At 53.4% G+C, this 22,717-nt stretch overlaps 1 protein-coding gene and 2 long non-coding RNA genes across 13 annotated transcripts in view; 1 reads left to right on the top strand and 2 right to left on the bottom strand.

Annotated features, from left to right (window-relative positions):
* Positions 1 to 2,139: 2,139 nt before the first annotated feature.
* On the bottom strand, positions 2,140 to 5,565 carry LOC147343825 (uncharacterized). 2 transcript variants are annotated; one of them, XR_015155934.1, is made up of 3 exons: positions 5,300 to 5,565; positions 2,651 to 2,719; positions 2,140 to 2,322 (listed from the first exon to the last, which is right to left on the bottom strand). It is a non-coding gene; the product is annotated as an uncharacterized LOC147343825 (long non-coding RNA). The 2 variants fall into 2 exon arrangements; XR_015155933.1 differs by having other exon boundaries at positions 2,140 to 2,308.
* Positions 5,566 to 7,913: 2,348 nt separating this feature from the next.
* LOC147343824 (uncharacterized) lies at positions 7,914 to 10,153 on the bottom strand. The gene is made up of 2 exons (XR_015155932.1): positions 10,041 to 10,153; positions 7,914 to 8,172 (listed from the first exon to the last, which is right to left on the bottom strand). It is a non-coding gene; the product is annotated as an uncharacterized LOC147343824 (long non-coding RNA).
* The window catches only part of ANK1 (ankyrin 1), a 241,630-nt gene continuing 228,759 nt past the window's right edge, over positions 9,847 to 22,717 (top strand). For all 10 annotated transcript variants that reach the window (XR_015155928.1, XR_015155927.1, XR_015155926.1 and 7 more), the window contains exon 1: positions 9,847 to 10,185. Coding sequence is in view for 7 of the 10 variants with exons in the window: in XM_086379620.1 (XP_086235746.1) it covers positions 10,060 to 10,185 (126 nt within the window). In the remaining 3 variants the exon portion in view is untranslated. The remainder of the gene's footprint in view (positions 10,186 to 22,717) is intronic.

Here is a 22,717-nt window from a genome sequence, read left to right as displayed (position 1 = left end):
GAGTGTCACTCAGCCCTGTGTATGACATAGGACCCTCCCACACAGAAAAATGGTCTTTGCTGATGAACAAGTTAATATGAGGTCGTTAGGGTGGGTTCTAAACACCAATATGACTGGTGTTTTTATAAAGAGAAGAAATTTGGACACCTGGCCCCCAGATCTGTTAGACGAGCAATTTCTGTGATTTAAGCTGCCCCGTCCGCAGCCCCTAGGAGACACCACGGTGACTGATCAGATGAGGAGGTTCTGGCTGGAGCCTGGACTGGCCAGAGGGGTCACAGCTGGGCAGGGAGCTCCTATAAGGGAACTGGAGTAGGGCAGGAGTGAGGAAGAGCCCATAGTCGCAGAGAGGAAAATGCCACGACCCGATGAAAGACGCACAGGAGACCCGAGCAGACGCTGCAGGTAAGAGGAATATTCTAAAGGCTGATAAACACTTAGCTTGCACAGCTTCTCTCGCCATCAGAAATGCAAATTGAAACCACAGCAGGCAAGCTCTTCTCGCTCACCGGAAAGGCAGAACCATCAGTGATAACAAGCGCGGGCAAGGGGGTGGAGCCACTGGTGGGAACATCACTGGTGGGAACACAACTCGGTGTAATCACTTCGGAAAAGTGCTTGTGCCAAGCAAAATGCACACATGCCTGATGATCACGCCATTTCACTCCTGGGTCCTCACCCAGCACAGATGCGTGTCAGTGCTTCTGTCCATGGAAAAGACACACGTGATTGCTGTGTCCATAGCAGCTTTATTTACAGCAACCTCCAGGCAGAAATAGCTCGCGTCCATCAGCATGAGGGGGCCTCTCAGGTGGCTCAGTGGTAAAGGATCTGCCTGCAATGCAGGAGACGTGGGTTCAATCCCTGGGTTGAGAAGATCCCCTGGAGGCAGGCATGGCAACCCACTGCAGTATTCTTGCCTGCAAAATCCCATGGACAAAGGAGCCTGGTGGGCTATAGTCCGTGAGGTCAAAAAGAGTCAGACACAGTTGAACAACTGGGCATGAGCACACATCAGTATGAGGATGGGTAAATTGCTGTACATTCACACCATGGAATATACCACACAGTAATGGCAAGGAAGCGACTCCTGAGAGATGCAGCAACATGGACGGATCTCAGAGATGCGATGTTGGGTGAAGGAAGGCCCTTACAAAAGGGTCTATGTTGTGTAACTCCATCGAGATGAAGTTTAAACCCAGGTCAAGTTATCGAAGGGGATGGAGGTCAAAAGAATGTTGACCTCAGGGTCAGGCACCATGAGGGAGGAGGTCAGACGTAGCCCGCTGCCACGCTGGAAACGTTCCCCACCTTCATCTGGGTGGCAGTACCCAGGGTGGACACGTTGAATTGCTGTGCAAGGAAGGGACAGAGACTAGGGACTTTGCTTGCAAGCCACGCCTCCTTGCTGACTCTGAGTTCAAACTTGAATAGATCCCTAGGTGATTTGAATGCGAGTTCAAATTTGAGAACAGGTTTTGAAGAAAGACTCTACTATCTAGAGGGCAGTGGAGCTGGGGTGGAAGGGAGAGGAAAGAGGGAGCTCCGTGGGACCCCAGGTTCCTGACTTGAGTGAGCAAGTGAATGCTGGTGGCGTCATCTGGGGACAGAGACGCCGGAAGGCGTGGGGCTGGGTGTGCCCTCTGACGATGCTGCCTCCAAGGCTTGGTCTGCTGCTTGACTCTCAGGAGAGAGATCAAAGCTCCAGTTAGAAACCCAGTGTCACTGGAAAGTGGGTGCAGGTCACTGCCAAGCTGGGGATCATGGCAGGAAAGTGAAAGTGAAAATCGCTCAGTTATGTCCGACTCTTTGCGACCCCATGGACCATACAGTCCATAGAATTCTCCAGGCTGGAATGCTGGAGTGGGTAGCCTTTCCCTTCTCCAGGGGATCTTGCCCACCCAGGGATCGAACCCAGGTCTCCCGCATTGCAGGAGGATTCTTTACCAGCTGAGCTATCAGGGAAGCCCGGGAATCATGGCAAGAGGAGAGCTAAACTGAAAGGGGCCTGGGCAGAACTCTTACTTATGAGCCCTGAGAAGAACTGAGTTCAGGAGACAGGAGGGGAAGCAGGCAAAAGGGGGGCAAGATCCGGGAACTCAGGGAGACACAACTGAGCCAGATGTCCCCGGGAGTTACCTTCAGGATGGAGACGTGGCTGTAGGTTCTGGGACGCGAGGACAGCATGTTCGGGGTGAGGAGTGAGTGGTGGGAGGCAGCGACTGTGCTTTCAGGCAGCTTGGCGGTGGAAGGAAGAGCCAGTGGTCCTGTGGGCGTCATGGCTAGTGGAGAGGCATTCCTCGGGTATCTGCGGAGGCAGGGCTGATAGAAGCTGCTTTATTTCAGGAGGAGGGAGGGGACGAGGTCCAGAGGACAAGCCAAAGGAGGAGCGTGGACCAGGGGGGTGGGCATAGACAGGTCCACGTGCTGAGAGGTGAGGACGGTCAAGCTGGTGGTTTCTTCTGTGACGTGGACATGTGAAGACACGGACACACATGGAGAGCGACAGGGGACCGGGGGGGCAGCACAAGGTGCAGGGGGGCAGGCAGGAGGGGAGCAGACGGGGTCTCCTCGGGCTCTGGGGCCCAGGGCAAGGTGAGTGAACGCATGAATTTGATTCCAGCATTTTCCAAGAATGCAAATGTAATACCTCCTTCTGTTTTTCCATTTCCCCCGAGTATCTTGGCTTTAGGGCTCCTTTATCTCTTCAAATCCCACTCTGGAAAAGGCAATGATTAAAATGGTAAGTTCCATCATAAGTAAACCTTGGGCAGGAAACGAGGAATCCGGGAGCTCAGTGATCACCTTTGCGATGAGCTCCTGACATTATTTCGGACAAGCATGGGAGACAAGGGAAAGCCTTCCTCAAATATCGGAAGGGACATCACACAGAAGAAGAGTTTGATGAGTCTCTGTGTCGGCAGTGCAGGGGCCGATAAACACGCTCAGGGAGAGGCTGTGGGCGCAAATGGAGCAGAGAATGGACACTGCAGGCCGCCTGGGGAGTGACCTGGCTTGGGAACGTGGGACCAGACAGAGTGATCCAGCGCTCACACTGGTTGGGAAATGGAAAGGCAGTTCCTTCGGATTCTAAGTCTCTGATTTGGAGCTTTCTCTGGCTTGCATTTAACTTGCACACCTGCGGGGGTGGCACTGGCTGGGGCGTTGGGACCCACAGTGGGGCAGGACAGCCTCTGTTCTCAGAGGGCTCAGAGCTGCCCAAGACTTCCCGGTTCCTTCTTTGCTAAAAAGGGATGAAGAGCTCAGGGACAGAGTTGGACAGGCTTTCCTACCCCTCCTCCATCTAGGATGTCAGCCCCAGAATTGCAGCAAAAACTTAGACTCTACAGACTGACTTTTTGTTCCAACCTTAGGTTTCCTAGGTGGCGCTAGTGGTAAAGAACCCAGCTGCCAATGCAAGAGACATGAGAGGTGCAAGTTCGATCCCTGGGTTGGGAAGATCCCCTGGAGGAGGGCATGGCGACCCACTCCAGTATTCTTGCCCGGAGAATCCCATGGACTGAGGAGCCCGGTGGGCTACAGTCCACAGGGTCACAGAGAGTCTGACACGACTGAAACGACTTCGCACAGCACACGCACTGGGTCCCTCGGCTTACCAGCCAGAGACCTGGAATGAGTTATTCCCTCTGTGCCTGTTTCCTCACCTGTAAAATGGCAATGGTGACGATGGGAGCTCCCACATGGAGCTGTTATTGGGGTCAAATATGCTCAGAAGAAGGCCTGGCGCACTCAGGGTATTTTAGCTATTTATATTATTTAGCGCAGGAGGCAGCTTTTATCTCGGGAAGCTTTATTAATTATTAATAATGTTTCTTTTAAGAACACAAGTCGGTCTAGTTGCATAAACTCATAATAACAGAATGGGGTTGGGAATTGGAAATTCTAGGGAAGAAAGCAAAAATATAAAAGTGGATGCCCTGCCTTTCCCTTAACAGCAAAATTAAAAGACCCCACTGAAATCTAGAGTTTACTTGAGTAGTAATTGTCTCTGGGGAGGAGAGAAAAATAGGGGCTTCCAGGGACTATCTCCTACTCTGGGGTTTCAACTCGCATCCCACGGCCACTTTCCCGGACATCAGAGTGGACAGCCCGCACTGACCGTGGGCACACACAAGACCCTGGGGAGCAAGAAGAAAAGGCAAGAAGAGCCCAAGGAGGGTGATGGTCCTACCCTGCCAGCTGGTCAAGAGATGTGGGAGGTGTCCCCGGCAATGCTGTGCAGAGCCCCGTGGGTTCTGCTTCTACAGCTTCAGGGGGATAGGCTGGTCCTTTGGTTGCCTGCCTACGGACAGTACCACATGGGCACAACTCAGGGCATTGCTGTTTCTTCCGCACCACGGGGCCTGCTGAGTCACCTGCCCAACCAGTCATCTGCTGGTTCCCTTTAGGTCAGCCTGGGACTTAGGGAGCTTGGGTCTGAATTCTGACTCTGAGTATTACATGTATGACCTCAGGGAATTTAGGTCAACACACTTGGTAAAGAATCCGCCTGCAGTGCAGGAGATCCAAATTCGATCCCTGGATTGGGATGATCCCCTGGAGAAGGAAATGGCAACCGACTACAGTATTCTTGCCTGGAGAATCCCATGGACAGAGGAGCCTAGAGGCCTTAGGGTCACAAAAGAGTCAGAGATGACCGAGCCACTAAACCACCGCCACCACCTGGCCTGTTTCCTCGTGTGAGAAACAGGGATAAGAAGGCTCTTGTCATAGAAGTAAATGGTGCACAAGGCGTATCAGTGCTTTGGGCACAATTAATAAACGTGATTTCTTTTACTATCATCTATTGACATGGGGCGGAGAAGGCAATGGCACACCACTCCAGTACTCTTGCCTGGAGAATCCCATGGACAGAGGAGCCTCGTAGGCTACAGTCCATGGGGTCGCTAAGAGTTGGACATGACGGAACGACTTCACTTTCACTTTTCACTTTTCACTTTTATGCATTGAAGAAGGAAATGGCAACCCACTCCAGTGTTCTTGCTTGGAGAATCCCAAGGACGGCAGAGCCTGGTGGGCTGCCATCTATGGGGTCGCACAGAGTCGGACACGACTGACGAGACTTAGCAGCAGCAGCAGCATTGACATGGGGAGTGTCTAGAAGGGCTATCCTCTGAACCCCCTAGATCAAGGGTCCCCAACCTCTGGGATCCAATGCCTGATGATCTGAGCTGGAGCTGATGTAACCGTACTAGAAATAAAGTGCACAATAAATGTAATACACTTGAATCATCCTGAAACAACCCCCCTACCCTCCCCCGACCCCGCACCACCATACCTGGCCCATGGAAAACTTGTCTTCCACAAAACCAATCCCTGGAGCCACAAGGGTGGTACACAGATGGCGAACACTGTCTGTCCTCTGACTAGGACGGAGGAACCCCTCCAGTGGCCAAGATAGCTGACGTTGCCCTTTTCTCCCATCTCTTCATCTGCTGCTGGGACTCAGCTAAAGCGCCCACATCCAGGTCACCCTGTTGGAGCAAATACCTTCAGACGGCTCAGTTGCATCTTCTCCTTCTCAGTTTGCAGCCTTCTCAGTACCTAAGATCCAAGGGAACAACCTTATAAGTGACCCCAGCTGTGGACAAGATTTCCGTCTTGCCCTCACTGAGGTTTTGGAAATCTAGGGCCATCCAGAGGGTATTTGGGGGAACCGAGGCAGGACTTTTGTACCCAGCTCCCACTGTTGATCATTGTTTCCCCTTTGCGCCTCAGGGGTTTTTGTTTGTTTTGTTTTTGATCTTTGAAAGGCTCCTGTAAGGATCTAGATATAGAGAAATCAGGACTCCAGAGCTAAAAATGACCTTAGACACCAATTTGTCTGACTCATTGCCTTAAGAAACTAAGCTCACTGCATTACTTTCTGTTTACTGAATTGTTTCTCCCTGGCCCTCCTGACCACCCTTTAAGGGAGGTATTATCAGTATCTCTGTCTATATATAGATAAGCAAATTGAGTGATTTAGTGATGGTTAAGAATATGCACTCTGGAACCAGACTGCTGCTGCTGCTGCTAAGTCGCTTCAGTCGTGTCCGACTCTGTGCGACCCCATAGACGGCAGCCCACCAGGCTCCCCTGTCCATGGGATTCTCCAGGCAAGAACCAGACTGCTCGGGTTCAAATTGTGGCTCCCTTGTTGACTAGCTGTGTGACCTTGAGTGACTTAGTATACCCCTCTGTGTCCAGTGTCCCCATCTGAAAAATGACGCCAACACCCAGAGCAGCAGAGGGCTGAGTGAGGGTCAGCTCATTTTATTGTTGCAGAGGTCCTGCGGCTTCTGTTCCAGACCGCCACGGCAAAGCGAGTATGGCAAAAAGTGAGTCATCCGAATTGTTTGGTTTCCCAGTACAAATAAAATGATGTGTACACTCCATCATTAACTGTGGTCTGTTAAGCATGCAAAAGCATGACATCATTAAAACCGTGCCTACCTTAATTAAAAAACACTTTATGGCTACAAAGTGCTAAGCAGCATCTGACAATGCGGGGTGGCCACAGACTTTCATATGGTGACCCAAGGACGAAAGAGCAGATGAAACCAAGGAGGGTCTTGGAATGCAGGAGTGGAAAAACCAGACCCTTATCCACCTTCCCTTCCATCCCCAATGTTGTAACTATTAATGAATTCAGGTCCTCCCGACCAGTATAACCTGTCTCCCCTCCTTCCCCATATAGGAACAAGGTATTTGCCTTACTCTTCCCCCCGACCCAATATACCTGCCTCATCCAATCAGCAAATGACCTGCAAGACCCCTATCCCACTCCTTACACCCAGGGTATAAAAAGGAATCAAGGACCCCTATTCAGCGTCAGCTCTCCCCGACCATGAGGAAGCCAGCCCACTGTGCTGGCAGCCACTCTCCCCTCCCCGCTCTCATAAACTTTATTCTTCTTTTCATCCTGCCTCATGTCTGGAAATTCTTTTCCAACCCACACACAGACCACAACATTTCACTTTGCAAAAAATGTTGTATCTGGGAAGTGCAGGAAAGTGAAATGCAATAAAACGCGATAGCCTGTCTTCCTTGAGCCAATACAGAGTAGACTTGTTGATTTCTTCAACACACATTTATTGAGTCGCTACGGTGTGCCTGGCCTGCAAGGTGCTGATGATACGAGGGTGGGCAAAACCAGCGTTCCTTCCCTCATGGACCTTAACATCTAGTGGAGAAGATGGGCGTCGGTGGAGACAGTCACACGCGTGTGCACTTGTACCACAGCAGGTCCTATGCAGGAGGCACAGTGGGGAAGGCAAGAGTCGGCAGGGCCTCCAGAAGAGCTTCCTTGAAGAAGTGAAGACCACTGTGATGTCTGATGATGGGCTGGACTTAGGCAGCCTGGGGATGGTGGGGTGGGGTGGGCAGTCAGGCAGAGCAGTCCGAGCAGAGGGCAGTGAGGTCCAAGTCCCTGCAGAGGGACAGCACTGCCCCTTCAAAGGCTGCGAGGCTGGAGCCCGGGGTACTAGAGCCAGTCTGAGGAAAGACCAGTCGGTTGGAGGAAGCGTCTGATCCTTCAGAGCCTCATCAAAGATTTTCTTCATCCCCAGAGCAAAAGAAGGATGCTGAGCTGAGACGTGACAACCATCAGATTGGTGTTTTCAGAAGATTCGTGTGACTGCAGTGTTCGGGATGGGTTGTGGGTGACCGAGGGGATGCAGGGATGATGGAAGGAGGACAGGGGTGGGCACCAGTGCGTGGGCCTGGCATTCGGAGGAGAGGTCTGGGCTGGAGATAAAACATGTGCTTGTTGGCAGGGTAAGTACAGCCGGGTGCACAGGGGTGCTGCTCTGGGAAGACAGTCTAGAGTCACCTTGTCCCAGTAACCACGAGTCACCTGCAGCTCTTACATGACTAAAACATGCCTCCTCTGAATTTAGATGTGCTGAGTATAAAGTACACACTGAATTTTGAATTTATTTGAATTTTTGCATTTACTATACTAATCAAAACAGCACTTCCCTCATGGCTCAGCCGTAAAAAATCCACCTGCCAATGCAGGAGACACGGGTTTGAATCCTGGGTCAGGAAGATCCTCTGGAGAAGGAAATGGCAATCCACTCCAGTGTTCTTGCCTGGAGAATCCCATGGACAGAGAAGCCTGGTGGGCTACAGTCCATGGGGTCGCAAGAGTCGGAGGCGACTTAGCGGCTAAACAACAACAAGAACAGTATAAAACAATGTGAACTATCTCACTGATACTTTTATATCGGTTGCATGTTGAAATGATAATATTTCAGACATAGTGAATTGAATAAAATATATCATTAAAATGAATTGTACCAATTTCTTTGAATTTAAAAAAAATGTGGTACTTGAAAAAATGAATTACATGTGGGAGGGGGTTAGTGGCTCCTGTCATGTTTTGCTTGAACAACGCTGATCCAGGGTGAGAAAGGGAGAGGGTCTAGGACCCAGCCCTGGGAAAGAAGGATGTTCAAAGCAAGATTTCAGACAGCACCTAAGCTACGGGCCAGCAGCTGGGTGGAGACCGTTGCCAGGGACATGGAGATAGAATGCTCACTTCCAGGCTCTAGTCCGTCTGGTTAGCCTGCCTCTCAGGCCCTCAGTTTCGGAGGGTGGAAAGAAGCAGAGTGTTTGATCAAAACTTTTCACTAATCCTGAAATACCGTCCTCCACCAATTCCTCTTTAGCTCTACGTGGACCAAGAGCTCCCTCCCACTGGCCGGGCTAGAAGGGGCCTGGGAAAGGCCCCAGACTGAGGGACGGTGGCTGGTACTGGGTCATGCAGGGAGCTGGGGGAGGAGCCGAAGACCCCTTCCCCTCCGCAGCATGGGTCTGTGGCCGGTGACCCACACGACCAGGGGTGTGGCTCGTACGGCCGCACACACACGCGCAGAACGGGGTGTGAGATGCCAGGAATGGGGGGAGGGGGGTCCCCGGAGCCGATACCTAGATCCACTCCTCTCAAGAGACAACTAAAGGCAAACTTCGTCTAGGACGAGTTTCCTATCTGTAATTGGTAAATATGCAAATGAAAGGCCCACATGGTCTGGCCGGGCAAATCAAGCTCTAGGCGAGCGGCTGGGGGAACCGGCGCTTCCGGGGAGCCTGGGCACGGTGCCCCTCCGCGGACGCCCGGGCCGGAAGGCCGGGCGGGCGGGGGGTGCGTCCCGGCCCCCTCGGCCGCCGCCCGGGGGCGCTCCAGGCCCGGACCCGCCGCGCCCCCCAGCCCCGCCCGGGCCACGCGGGCCTGGCCTCCGCGCCCCGCGATGCGGTCGCTTCCGCCGCCGCTTCCAGGCGCGCTGGTCGGTGGGGCAGCCTGGGCGCGCGGCCCGTGGCCGGCCGCAGCCTCCCCCGCGTCCCCCGGCTCGTTGCGGCGGGGCCCTCCGGCAGCTCCGGGCGGCGCGGCGGCTTTGTTCCCGCGACCCGACGGCGCGGGGGCCCGTGCGTCTGGCGGCGGCGGCGGCGGCACTGCAGTGGCGGAGCCCGGCTGGCCCGCGCGCCTGCAGCCGGGCGCTCTCAATGCGCCAGCGCGGGCGCCGCGCGCGCCGAGCCTCGTCGGGCCGGCGGGGCAGCCCGGCCGCCAGCTGCCCCCGCGCCCTCCTGCGTTAACTGCTGGGGTCCGCCCCCTCCCCGCGGCCCGCCGCCCGCCGCTCGCCGCAGTACGAGCCGCCTCCCCGCCCCCGCCCCCGCCCCCGCCCCCCGCGCCGCCGCCGCCGCCGCAGGAGAGGGAGGGGGCCGGAGGGAGGGAAGGAGGGAGGCGGTGGGGCAGAGCCCAGAGCCCGTCCCGGGCGCCCGCCAGGAGCTCCGGCCGCGGCGGGAGGCGCCATCCGGGGGCCGCCGGGCAGCTGCCGCGCGCCTCGCCCTCAGCGCCTCTCGCGGCCGCGTCCCCGCCGACCCGGCCGCAGCCTCCCCCCGCGGGGAGGGCAGCTCCCCCCGCCGCGCCGGACCCCCCGCCCCGCCACTCCGCGGAGGGCAGACTCCGTTTTTCCTCCCCGGGAGGGTGTCGCCACCTGGATCGCCAAGTGCGAAGGGCCCGGGAGGCGGGGACCCACCGGAGCACGGTGACCGGCCATGGCTCAAGCGGCCAAACAGCTGAAGAAAATCAAAGACATCGAGGCGCAGGCCCTCCAGGAGCAGAAGGAGAAGGAGGAATCCAACAGGAAGCGGAGGAACCGCTCCCGTGACCGAAAGAAGAAGGTAAGGGGTGGCGGAGGGGGGGCGGCAAGCCTGGAGGCAGAGGAGCCCGGAGGTGGCCGCTGGGGGAAGGGGCGCGGCGGAGCCCGGAGAGACAGGGGGACGCGGGGCTCCGCGGCCGGTCGAGAAGATGTTGCCGAGCGCAGGGCGCGCGGGGCAGGAGCGGTGGAGGGAGGGGGCTTCGGGGCGGCCGGAGGAGGACCGGGCAAGTGGGCTGGAAGGGCAGAGCGGGCGGCCCGGAGGCTGAGGGCGCGCAGGAGCCCGCCCGCCCGCGGAGACCTTTCAGCACCTTGGACAGACGCCGCGGGCCCGGCGCCGCCTGGAGGAACTTTTCCTCCCCCCAACCCCCGTAGTCGGCGCGGGGTGGGGGGCTGCTCGCCGTCTCTCCGGGGCTTTCCAAGGAAGCCGCTTTAGGAAATGCGGCCCCGGGCTCCGGAGACCTCTCTGCCCGCCGCCTCCCCGGTGACCCACTCTCGGAGGCGCGGAGAGCCTCCTTCCCAGGTCTCTGAATGGTGGGGCCTCTGCCCTTTCCCCACCCTCCTTGAACCCCGGGAAGCACCTTGACTGACCCTGTGGGGCCCCGGGGCAGAACTACTTAGCCTGGTGGAGGCGGGGGACGGGTGGGCATTTGGCACCGTCTCCAGTTCGGGTCACTCAAGATGAGCAGCGGATGACCAAAGGAACTTCCCTTTGGAAGCCTGCCGTGAGTGCTGTCCAGCATGGCCCAGGGGCCTGGTCAGAGAACAGGTCTCCTTTCTGTGTAGGAGTCGGTTGGTGGTGGGGGCGGGGGCTGGTAGTGACAAGACAGCCCCCATAAAGACCCAGACCCCTTAGGGCAATTGCTGTCTGCTCAGCACTCTGGTCTGGGGCCTTCCTACCCCCAACTCAAAGCACCTTTTAATAAAGACACCTTTGGTGAGAAACACTTTCACTTGTGAAGGGAGGGAGTCAGTTGACTGGGCGAGGGCTCCAGTTGGGGTGTTTTGGAACCCCCCACGGAGGAGGCCAGGTGCCTATGGATGCGGTTCTTTGGGTTGGAGACAGGCCGAACTTCAGCTCCAGCAGAGCCATTTTAACCTGCGGACGGCAAGCTGGGGCATGGCCTGTGAACCCATTGCCTGGGAATGTGGCCCTCGGGGTTCCAGGACTGAGGACTGAGGACCAACTGAGACGCTGGTCTTGGTTGAGAAGGAAACATTTTTTTATTTCTTGAAATTGGCTACCTCTGAGAAAGAAGTCTGAAGCCTGTGGTTGAGAGCAGCGTGGGGACAGGCTGCCTGTGGGTCCTACTCCTCCTCCTACCAGCCAGTCGGCAAGACCCACATCCAGCCAGTTCCTCGAGATGAAATCCAGGAGCAGAGACGTTCTCTGATTGCACCCCAAGTGGCCAGTGCGCTAGGCTTTCCTATACCCCTTCCAAAGGCAGTCTTCCTTCCCCCCAGGGATTGCCTTCTCATGTGTAAATGGTAGTCGCACCAAGGCACCACCACTTTAGCAGGACCTAAAAAGAAGCCTTCTCCAAACTGACGGGGAGCGGGAGTTTGGGTTGGTGCCACTTAGAACACTCCATCAGGTCCTTCTGCTGGGTCTGAAATACTGGAGCCCATCTTGTGAGTCAGGCCGGGGGGACGTCTGGTTATATCTGACAGTGCTCACCCACTTTCTTGGCATGAATGTAAACTTCTCCTTAGGAAGGCGTGTTCTCTATTTCCATCCCTGCCTCATGCTTTAGGAGCCAAGCCCATCCTCTCCCAAACTGCTCACTCAATGTTTTTATCCCACTTTTTGCTCCCCAGCCTCTTCCTTGAAAATATATATATATATTTTGAGCCAGAGTCAAAACAAAACTCTCCCTTTCCTCTCTTCTGAGAATTCTTTCCATTCTCTGTAACTCCCTTCAGTATAACTCTGAATCCCAACTGCCTGCAAGACACACATAGAAAAGCAGCAAGTCCAATATTCTTTTTGTTTCTTAGTCTGGACATTCTTGGTCAACTTAATTTCCATGTCAAGTCTAGCTGATAACATATTCCGCACTCCCCACCTCCCCCAACCAGTTGGGTTATTTTGTTTTACTAGCTGGTCACAGCATACTGCGTCAGTAAGCATTTGAAAATCTTCCACACAGATTTTCATTATTTTACGCAGTATCCTGGGTGCTAGGAGGGATACAGCAATAATAAGGAAATCTGAATTCAAAGTGATAGCGATGCTATAAACTCTTTAAGGGATTTTTGGGGTAGAGGGGCACTAAGGTACGAGGTGAGGTGTCGGGGTGCTGCGTTTGTGTTTCGTAATGCTAGTGAGTTCTTTTTGCCATCGGCCTATAAAATTTATAGCAAAAGGCAACGTCTCAAGAAGGTGGCAGGCCCTTGGGGAAAGGTGAGGGAGGCACAGCAGTGCAGAAAGGCTGGTTGGAGAGGGCGGAGGATGTGCGTGCAGGAGCTGGTTGAGCAGATGGCCGAGGTGGGGGTGGGAGCCCAAGGGAGGGTTCACATAAGGTGAGGTCTTCGTTAGACCCATTTTTCACCAACGAAGTCATGGTTTGAAGCGAAGTATGTTAAGACCGAGCAGCTGAGGACTCTACCCTGGTCACCCCAGACTCGGGGACGCTGTGGAACCACCCTCATCTCAGCAGGAAGAAAGAATTCACACATGCAGATAGTCGTTTGATGCCAGTGAACTGGTAATTCAGGGGAGTGTGGAGCTCAGCAAGGGCATTCTGGATTTACGGAAAGGGAAGGCGTTTGTCCCACGGGTAACCTACTTATCGGGGCCTGACGGAGCAGAACCGCAGCGCTCCCCGTTTGTAGAAATCATCACGGTTGTAACTTCAGCGGTGGTTGCAGCTTTTACAGTTGCTGGTATTGTGTGGGAAGGCGCTGGCTGAGGGGTGCTGTGCAGTGGCCCTGGAGGCTGCTGTTGTGACGTGCTGACTGACACAGATAGAAACCACCTCGACGCAGGGAACTGAGCTCAGACTCTGTAGCTGGAAAAAGGCCTGCATTCTTCTGGGGCTTCATTCAGCTTTCTGCTTGTGCAGCACACGTCCTCATCAGATGCCTGCTGTTGGAGCTGCAGCTTTTTGGAAAAAAAAGAAAAAATAAGATCCAGTATTTATGATGCTGACTTGATAAGTCCCCTGCGTCTGAAGATGGGGATGGAAGTAAATAGATTGCAGGGCATGTGTTAAGCAGGCATTTGCATTAAGAATGGCAGCTCTCTAGGGCTGGAGAAGCCTTGGGCATAAGGATATGTGCACTTTTTCTGCCTTCTTGGAGCTTGAGGTTGGGAGACGAGGATGAGGAGTTTGGAGACGAAGGTGAGGTGAGGCAGAATTCAAGAAAGGGGGAGGGGGAAGTGGGAAGAGGGAGGGAGGCAGACAGAGAAGGGGGCTGGAATCTCAGCCCTACTTTAAGGGGTGACCCTCAGCCTGCAGCACCTGTAAGTGCCCTGGGGTGGCATTTACTGAGCTTTCTCCTCGTCTCTTATTCTGTCCATCTCCTTCATCCTCTGATGTTGGTGAAGGAGGGGACCAGGCCCTGTTCACAGCTGTCCATCTGATACCCAGAAGGCATGCCATGAATGTGGGGGTGGTGATGGGTGGGTGAATGGGTGGGGTCTTATGTCTGTCTCTGTTCGCCCAGGTGGTTTTTGGTCATCACTTGTGTTAGGTGAGCAATATGCTCTTGACTATCTTTAGCCGGCACCTGAAGAAAGCCCGACTTTTCTTTCATTCCTGATCACTTTGCAAACCACCGGAGCCTTGTAGGCAAGCAGTGGAACCATCTAATTTTTTGGTGCAGTGACTTCTACCACCGAGCCTGCAGTTAGTTCCTTGCAGGGTCCCTGCTGCACTAAATGTCAAGTGAGTTTAGCCATTTGGAACAGCAGTGTTTGCACAGGGCCCTGAGGAGCCCAGGTGAGGATACAGAAAGGAAAAAACGGAAGCCCAGGAGCAGAAAGTGGCCATCTCTGCTTAGCTGTGCAGACAGTGTTGTCGGCCCTGCCGGCCTCCACAGCTTCCTCCAGGGCCCTGGGCCTTCCTCACGCAGTGGGCGAGGCCCTGCTCCTGGACTGTGGAGATGTCTTCCGTTGATCCAGTGACTGGAATCACAGGGAGATTTAGGGGGACCTATGGGAGACTGTCGGCCCTGCCGCATGGCCAGGGTTTGTTCCCAGGAAGAGGGTGGGATGGGGTGGGGAGGCGTGGGTGAGTAAGAATGGGGTGAAGGGCAGGAAATTAGGCAGGAGGGTCCTGTGAACCCACCTTTCCCATTTGTAAAGGGTCCCGAATGTAAACTTCTGCTGGTACCTCCAAATGAGTCTATGCATTCAACCCAAGAAGAACACACAGGATCAGAAAGAGGCATGTTCCTCACGCATCCTTAAACCAAGGTCCTGCCATGAAATCACCGCAGTAGTGTATGTCGCGGTACGCCTTGATATTTGTATATGAAATCTCCATTTGGCTTTTGGAAAGCATCATGATTGCATGTTCGCTATTAAACGGACTCATTCATTTAGTTTTGAGCCTTTAAATGTACCATGACTTGGGTAACTGCCACCTTGGTGTCTCTTATTTTAGTACCTGGGGAGCCTCATTACAGGGACGTGGCCTTGCTCCTCTCTGGGTGCTGGGAGGCGCTGGCACTGGCTGAAGATGCGAGAACTTTCCTAACTCACTCTCTGGCCATCTCCCAATCCAGGCCTCCCTCCCTGCTGCAGGGGCAGTTTTGGTGGGGCTGTTCCCTGGGGGCTACCTGACGTCACCCTCAACCATCCGCTAGACCCAGAGAGCAGGGTCTTATGGGCAAAGAAGGTGTTACACCCTTAGTTGTATCTGGCAGCGTGTGGTTGGCACATTGCAGCCGCTGCTCAGAGTAGGTGGAGCAGCAGCTGAAATTCAGAACCTGGAGCAAGGGACCTCCCTACCAAGGGGACCAGGAGCCAACCCTTGGACCCTTCTCTTCCTCGCTAGTTCTGCTTATCTCCTCTTAATATGACAAAGTTTATATTTTCACCTCAGTCTAAGGACTTGCTTGTTTGTTTTGGAAAGAAGGGGGAAAGAGTTGTTCAGTTCAGTTTAGTAGAGTCAGACATGACTGAGCGAATGAACAACTGAACTGAAGGACTCTTCCTTCGTCTTTCCATAAAAACAAGCAAGCTTTAGTGAGTGGGTTCCATGTGCCAGGCAGTTTTCATGTATGTTGGTTCATTCCCGGGCTTTGTCTCCATAGGGTGAACCCATCAGCCGTTCCTTCCTCCTTCACCATCAAAGCCCATCACTCTTCAAGAGAGCTTTCCTGAATCCTCCATCACTCTTTCTCTGTATTCTGGGTTGCCCCAGCCTTTGTTCTGGTGTGTGTGTGCACGCACATGGGTATGTGTGTATGAGACATGTGTTCTTATTTTATCCCTTCTACTAGATTATAAGCTCCTTGAAGCCAAAGCCAGAGTCTTTCCACGTAACCACTCAACAAATATTTATGGCTTGAAATGATTCAGGAGCTACATTTAACTGGTTCAGAAGTTTTTCCCTTGGTCTTTGTATTTGATGTTTGAAGAGTTGGCCTTATAGAAGTAGAACCAAGTAAATCTGGGTTTTTTTTTCCCCTCCCTGAATTATTCCGACTAAAGCTAAGTCTGCTGTCATCAGTGTTTTGGTTTTTGGGAAAGACAAATATGCTTTGCTTGGCTCCATCTCGCCATTCCTGGTTCTTGAAAAGCAGCTCAAACATCTACCTCGTACAGAGCGCTGGGCTGGGAGTCAGGCGCCTGGATTCTGGTTTCAGTTCTTGTACTTACTGGCCACCAAATTTCTTTGAGCCTCAGTTTTCTCCTCTGTGAAATTGAAATGAGAATAAAGGAGGTGTATTTTGTAAACTTTGAAACTCCTGTCTATTTAAGAGGTTACAGTTAGTAACATAATAATGTTTGTTAATTAAATTATTCTTTCTGATGAATTCAAAGCCAAAGCTCTGGCCCAGACTTCCGGTGGTGGTGTGAAATCTTGGCACTGGCTTGGCAAGGCCAGCCCATTATTATTTCATTGCTGGTAAATGAGAAAAAGGATACTTTAAATCATTTTCTCCATTTCATTTTCAGGAAAGAAATGAATTTCCTATTTTGACAAGATTTATTATCGCGGGCTTAGTTATCTCCATGGGTGCAGTCTACAACTTTGAGATGGGCTTTATTAAAGCCCTGGGTGACAATTACAGCTGCCTGCCAAGAAAGGCACATAAATGGGGTTCCTGAACTTTCTGAGAATACCATCCCTGTTAGGGCCCTGGCTAGTAAATCTGGGGTGTGGAATATTACAGACAATGAAACATGTGCTGTTATGGGCAGACTAGACTCCTCCAGGGAAGACCCTGTGCATCTCAGGAGTGTAAGCCCAGCACATCCTCCAGGAAAGGAGAACTTGCATGAGGAACTCTCAGGGATAAAGCAGAGACCGAGTGGCCGGCCAGTTTGAAACCAAAAAACCTTTTGTTTCTCCTTTGCTGCCCATGTGACCAGGTGCTTTCCTGAGAAGAAAATTTTCCTGTGTTTTTGCTAAGGTGATAATATTTTTGCAGTGTCAGTTAATGCCTTTTTATCCATTTCAGGGCATCCTTGGCCATGACAGCTGCAAACACCCTTCTTTGCTTATCCAAGGAGGGCCTGTATGTACTGAGAGGCTGTGGGTCCTACGGGCATTGTCTCGCTGGATCCTCTGGCAGCCGGTGACCTCAGAGCCGGGGCCTGGCTCCAAAACTCATTCACAGGCCTCTGCGCTAGGCTGCCTTCTTACCTGTTTGTTACATCCTCGGTGTGTTCAAGGCTACCAGGTGCTGGGAGGGGAGTCAGAATGCCGGTACTTCTCCTGCCTACGCAGGAAGGATTTGCACGTTAGAGGGAAAGCTGCCGGGGTGGGAAGTAACCCAAGGAGGCTGAGAACAGGGACCAGTGATCTGGGCTCAGGACGGAAGCACTGGCGTCTGGATGCTAGGTGGGTAGTGGGGTCCACAGGCTCCTCTGAATGTCCCTGGAGCAGCCTGTGGATGGTGAAGACCCCTTTGAGGCCTTGGGTTAAGACAAGGGGCCGGATGATGAGTGACTCCCAGGGGTGCCTGCTCTGTTTCCATCTCACCTGCCTCACAGAACGGTCCTTTCTCCCTTTACTGCCTGTTTTAGAGGTTTCTCTTCCTACCGGTGGTACAAGTGCTAAAGAGTCCGCCTGCCAGTGCAGGAGACGCGAGAGATGCGGGTTTGATCCCTGGGCCAGGAACATCCCCTGGAGAAGGAAATGGCAACCCACTCCAGTATTCTTGCTTGGAAAATTCCATGGATGGAGGAGCCTGGTGGGCTACAGTCCATGGGGTTGCAAAGAGTTGGACATGACTGAGCATGCGCCCGCCACACTTCCTGCCACAGAGCTGGCATCTTCTCTGTATAATCATTTAATAACGTGCTTCTACATGGAGTTATAGTGAAGACGTGTCTCCGTTTTCATCCATTCTCCCTAACTCTCCGGGACTTTTGCTTTCTTCTGGATGCCTGTGAGGTCCTGGGCCTCTATGTGTAATGCTTGCCAAGACCTCAACTTGGATGTGTGGGAACAGGAACAGCAGGGCCAGACTCTTGCCCTGAGTCCCTCCCTTGAATCTCTGTGGTTTCATTTTCCGTTCCTAAGAAGTCCAGTGGGCTAAGAGGTGCTCATGAAGAGCAGTGCAGTCAGAGAGAAAACAGGCTCAAGGGATGAAAAGGCAGACTAGCCTTAAAGTCGAGTTGGGAGAAGTCAGGGTGGAGTCAGAGGAAGCATCCCAGGAAAGGGAAGGAAACGAGGCACTTCATTATGGACTGGCTGGAGCCATGACGCCTAACCTAGTTCTGAGATGGAAGGGATAGCCCCAGACGCTCACGGTGAGACCCATAAGGAAAGAGGGAGGAGAGAAAGAAACGGTCCCAGCAGCTCCCCTACGTTGCCAGTCTCAGAGCCACCCTGGGGAGAGGGTTTGACACGGGCAGACCTGCCCCACTGCCTCCCTGCAGAATCGGCCACTGGAGGTGGTGGGGCCAGGAGCCCGCCTGTGCAGTAAGGTCCCCCAGGTGATGATGCTTCCATAGAGCAGCGTGGAGGCTCTGTTCTAGCAGATAGACAGGAAGCAGCTGGTGGATGTGGCAAGACCAAGGGAGAATCGAACCAGCAGGTGAAGGGAAGAGAGGAGAGGGTAGGAGGTTTGTCTGGACTTTTATTTGTTCTGTGTCCACTTTCCCAAAGGAAGTGGGGAAGGAAGGGTTGACTTGAGCACTGTGGCCAGTCTTGTGGGAGTAAGCCTGGCTGGGAGTAGGGTCTGGGGAGGCTCTCTGGGGGAGAGGCTGGGTCCTCATGGACTGTTGAAGGTCAGCCAGGTGATGAGGGCCAGGACATTCAGCTGAGGCCACAGCAAGGGCGGAGGGTGAGCCAGTGGGGTCTGGAGACAGAGGTGGCCCAGGACCTGTGAGCCCAGTAGCAGGAGCTGAAAGAGTGCAGTCGGGAGGACAGGGGGAGCTAGAGAGGAAGCTGAGCTGGGGCCAGGCCAGGGCCAAAGCCCAGAGGAGGCTTGAGGAACTCCAGAGGGAAGTGTGCAAAGCTGCTGTGCCTCCAGGGCAGAGGTGGGTCAGGATAGGGCAGCTGCATGGTGAGCAGGGCATTGAGAACGCTGAGCAGTGGTCCAGAGGAGGGTAAGGTGGTCGTGCTAGGCAGCCAGTGGGGATGGAGAGTGTGACTGACTGTAGACATCTGGGTGGTGGAGGAAGTTGGTCTTTGTGAGTAGTAAAGTGGGTGTGAGTAAGTAATCAGGGCTGATGCTGTGGGTTTCTTCTGGACATATGTTAACACATCCACGTGTGTGTGATATGAAATGGCAGCGAGGCCTCGTATCTGACTTGGTGCTGGGGTGGTTAGTTGGTGGTGCCCTTCATGGAGCTGGGTGCCCTTCATGGAGGGGGTGAGGAGGAAAATGATGCGTCCTTTTTACGGAATCTACAGTTTGTCTAGTCAAGGCTATGGTTTTTCCAGTGGTCAGGTATGGATGTGAGAGTTGGACTATAAAGAAAGCTGAGTACCGAAGAATTGCTGCTTTTGAACTGTGGTGTTGGAGAAGACTCTTGAGAGTCCCTTGGACTGCAAGGAGATGCAACCAGTCCATCCTAAAGGAAATCAGTCCTGAATGTTCATTGGAAGGACTGATGCTGAAGCTGAAACTCCAATCATTTGGCCATCTGATGCGAAGAGCTGACTCATTGGAAAAGACCCTGATGCCGGGAAAGATTGAGGGCAGGAGGAGAAGGGGATGACAGAGGATGAGGTGGTTGGATGGCATCACCGACTCGATGGACATGGGTTTGGCTGAAATCCGGGGGTTGGTGATGGACAGGGAGGCCTGGTGTGCTGCGGTCCATGGGGTCGCAAAGAGTCGGACACGACTGGGCAACTGAATTGAACTGAACTGAACTGTTCGTGAGCTTCCTGGGGCTCACGTGCTGGAGGGGGAGCTAATAGGAAGTGTTCCTCAATGTCGGGGGAAGCTGTCAGACTCCATGGGAAGGAGAGGAAAGGCCCTCAGTTCAAGCCTGAGCTCTCCCACAAAGCCCTGGTGTGCACAGCGTCTGAGAGATCGCCTTCATTAAGGCCCGTGCACCCCACAAGCCTGCAAGACTAGGCCTGGGGGGAGCTCAGGCATTGACTGGCGGCTACTCATGCCTGCAGGGGAGGCCCAGGCAGAGGTGGACCGCAGTGGGGACAGGACTTACCATCTCAGTTCCCCGCCAGGCCTTGAATCCAGGCCTTTGGCAATGAGAGTGTGGAATCCTAACGCCTGGACCACCAGGGAATTCCCCGTCACTCTTTTTTTTTTTAACTTTATTTTCGGCCGGACCGGATCTTCGTTGCTACATGGTGGGCTTTTCGCTGGTTGTGGTGTGCGGGCTTCTCACTGCAGGGCTTTTGCTGTGGACTGTGGGCTCTAGGGCGTGTGGACTCGGTAGTTGCGTTCCCAGGCTTTAGAGCACAGGCTCAGTAATTGCGGGCTTAGTTGCCCTGAGGCACGTGGGATCTTCCAGGACCAGAGATCGAGCCTGTGTCTCTCGCATTGGCAGGCGGATGCTTAACCACTGGGCCACCAGGAAAATCACTGCCACTCTTAAAGATGTTACCTTGGTGCCATCACCCAAGTTGTGAAATGCTATGCGTTCATTCAAAATGATGCTTAGGAGAACAGGTTTTTAAGAATATGCTTCTAATAAAAAAGTAGGAATAGGCTTCAGCTGTAATAGCATTTAAAAATGTAATGTAATTAAAAGACAGAGAATGCCTTGCTTGTCAAGGAGGGTCCCAGGCCTCCTCCGCTTGTGTGTCTCCTGGAGACGGAAGCTGGCGTGGATGGATGACCTCACATGCCAGTAAAGAATTCCAAGGTGATGTGGACTGGAGCCCAGTAGGTAACAGAATGTTCTGGCGCCAAGTGGAGCTGGATTGTGGTCCTGAGAGTCCAGGCAGCTGGGTCTTGGCATGGGGAGCTGTCCATTGTAAACCAGCCTGAAAATGTATGTGTGTGTGTGTGTGTTGGGTGGAATGCTCAATTCCACAGCCAGAGTGATCTTCCAAAAATGCAAATCAGATTCCAATGCTCCTGCCTTTAAATCCTTCGCTGGCTTCCTAATTGCCCTTAAAATAAAGTCCTAGAAGTTTACTCCAGCGTCCAAGGTCCCCAGTCTAGCCCAGAGCTGCCTTTCCCATCTCATCTCTCCTGCAAGCTGCACTCAGCTGTCCTCCCACCTTCTTCTAGACTCAGGATACGTACGTGTTCTTTGCCCTTGGACCTCCCGTTGGCTGAGTTTTTGGCCTCAAACACGGACACCAGCTCCACTGTCAGAATTCAGTTTCAACATCGCCTCGCGGGTGCTAGATGGAGTTAGGCCATGCTGCCCAGTAAGGAGGCCAGGAGATTGTATGGACCACTGTGTATGCCAGGAGGGCATCTTGGGTCAAGATGTCCGAGCTGCAGAGACGCGAACAGTGGCCTTGGATGGAGTCAGGTGGCTCAGGGACTGTGTCCTGGATGTTTGCTAACTGGGTGACTCTGGGCAAGGTTCTCAGTTTTCCTCTGAGTCTCGGTTTTGTCATTTATAGGGCAGAGGAAACATCTACTGGACAACCACGCAGGGTTATTGGAAGGATTGAATGAGTTAATGTATGTGAAAGTGTTAGTTGATCAGTCGTGTCTGACTCTTTGCAACCCCATGGACTGTAACCCGCCAGGCTCCTTTGTCTGTGGAATTCTCTAGGCAAAAATACCAGACTGGGTTGCCATTCTGCTTCTGCAGGGGATCTTCTTGACCCAGGGATCGTACCCAGGTCTCCCACATTCAGGCAAATTCTTTACTGTCTGAGCCACTAGGGAAGCCCCCAAGCACCCGACGTACAGTAAGCACTCAATACCTGCCTGTCCTATGCCTTAGTTCCTGCTTGCACCCATCTCCCCCCTCCTCCATGGGGAGCAACCAATGAGATCCAAGGCGTGACCCTTAATAGGCTCACGGTTCCTTTCCAGAGATGGCCATCAAGGATTCCTCCCAAGGTTAGTATGCTCATCCAGCATTACTGCCAATTTCTTAAATGAATTAGGAAAAATGAAGAAATGTGAGCCTGATCTCAAATGCCAGTGAAAGCGAAGAATCGGAAACAGCCCAAGTCAGAAAGATGTCCAAGTCTGAAATGTTGGTAGAGTTGCGTTGAATCTATGGAGATGTTACTTTCTCCTGTGGTGTGGAGGTTTGGCAGATCCATTCACTGCCCTTGGAAAGAGGTGGTTTGGTCTCTGCCCCCTGGGAAATGAGAAGACCGCTGTGCCGATCCCAGCTCACGGCGGTGTGCATGGTGCACGGGACCTGGTGCCCCTGTGGACGTGGAGCCGTGTCCTGGGAACCACAGTGCTGCAGCCGGACCTCGCACTCTGCCGTCGGTGGAGCAGACTATAGTTCAACAGTTGGCCTTTTTTTCACGTGATCTTCTGGCTTGTGTGTGTGTGTTGTGGCCTGAGGACCTGATTCTTGAGCATATCTGCCTTTGAAGGACATCTGGGCTACAAGCTGTAGGGTAGAGTCTTAGCACTTTAACCTGCTTGTCGATGTTGCCTCACTCACAACAGGACTTGGAAGAGGCAGATGGAAAGAGCATCTTTCATGACTCTGAACCAAGATGAAATGACTGTAGCAACGTGAACGCGATAACACCATTAGATTCTTCTAGAGGAGTGTGTGAGGGTCTCTCGCATGAACTTAGCTTCCTCCACCCAGTTTATGCCTCCACTGCGCCTTCCGGAACCTCCAAGGTCGCCCTTCCAGTCCGGCCTACATCCTTTCTCGTCATGAGCGCTTCTGGTTCCCTCTTGTCACCTTTAGGCTCAAGTCAGGCTTTTCCTCACGACTTCTGAGGCTGTTGACACCCTGCCTACCCCTGGGGGGTCTTACCCCATGCCCCCCATGGTGCCACCTGGGTTTATGG

This window comes from Bos grunniens, chromosome 27 (assembly GCF_055505025.1).
Source record: "Bos grunniens cultivar Pamir isolate PY7600 chromosome 27, Bosgru_T2T1.0, whole genome shotgun sequence".
NCBI classification, from domain to species: domain Eukaryota; kingdom Metazoa; phylum Chordata; class Mammalia; order Artiodactyla; family Bovidae; genus Bos; species Bos grunniens.
This window is presented reverse-complemented; position numbering and strand designations above follow the sequence as displayed.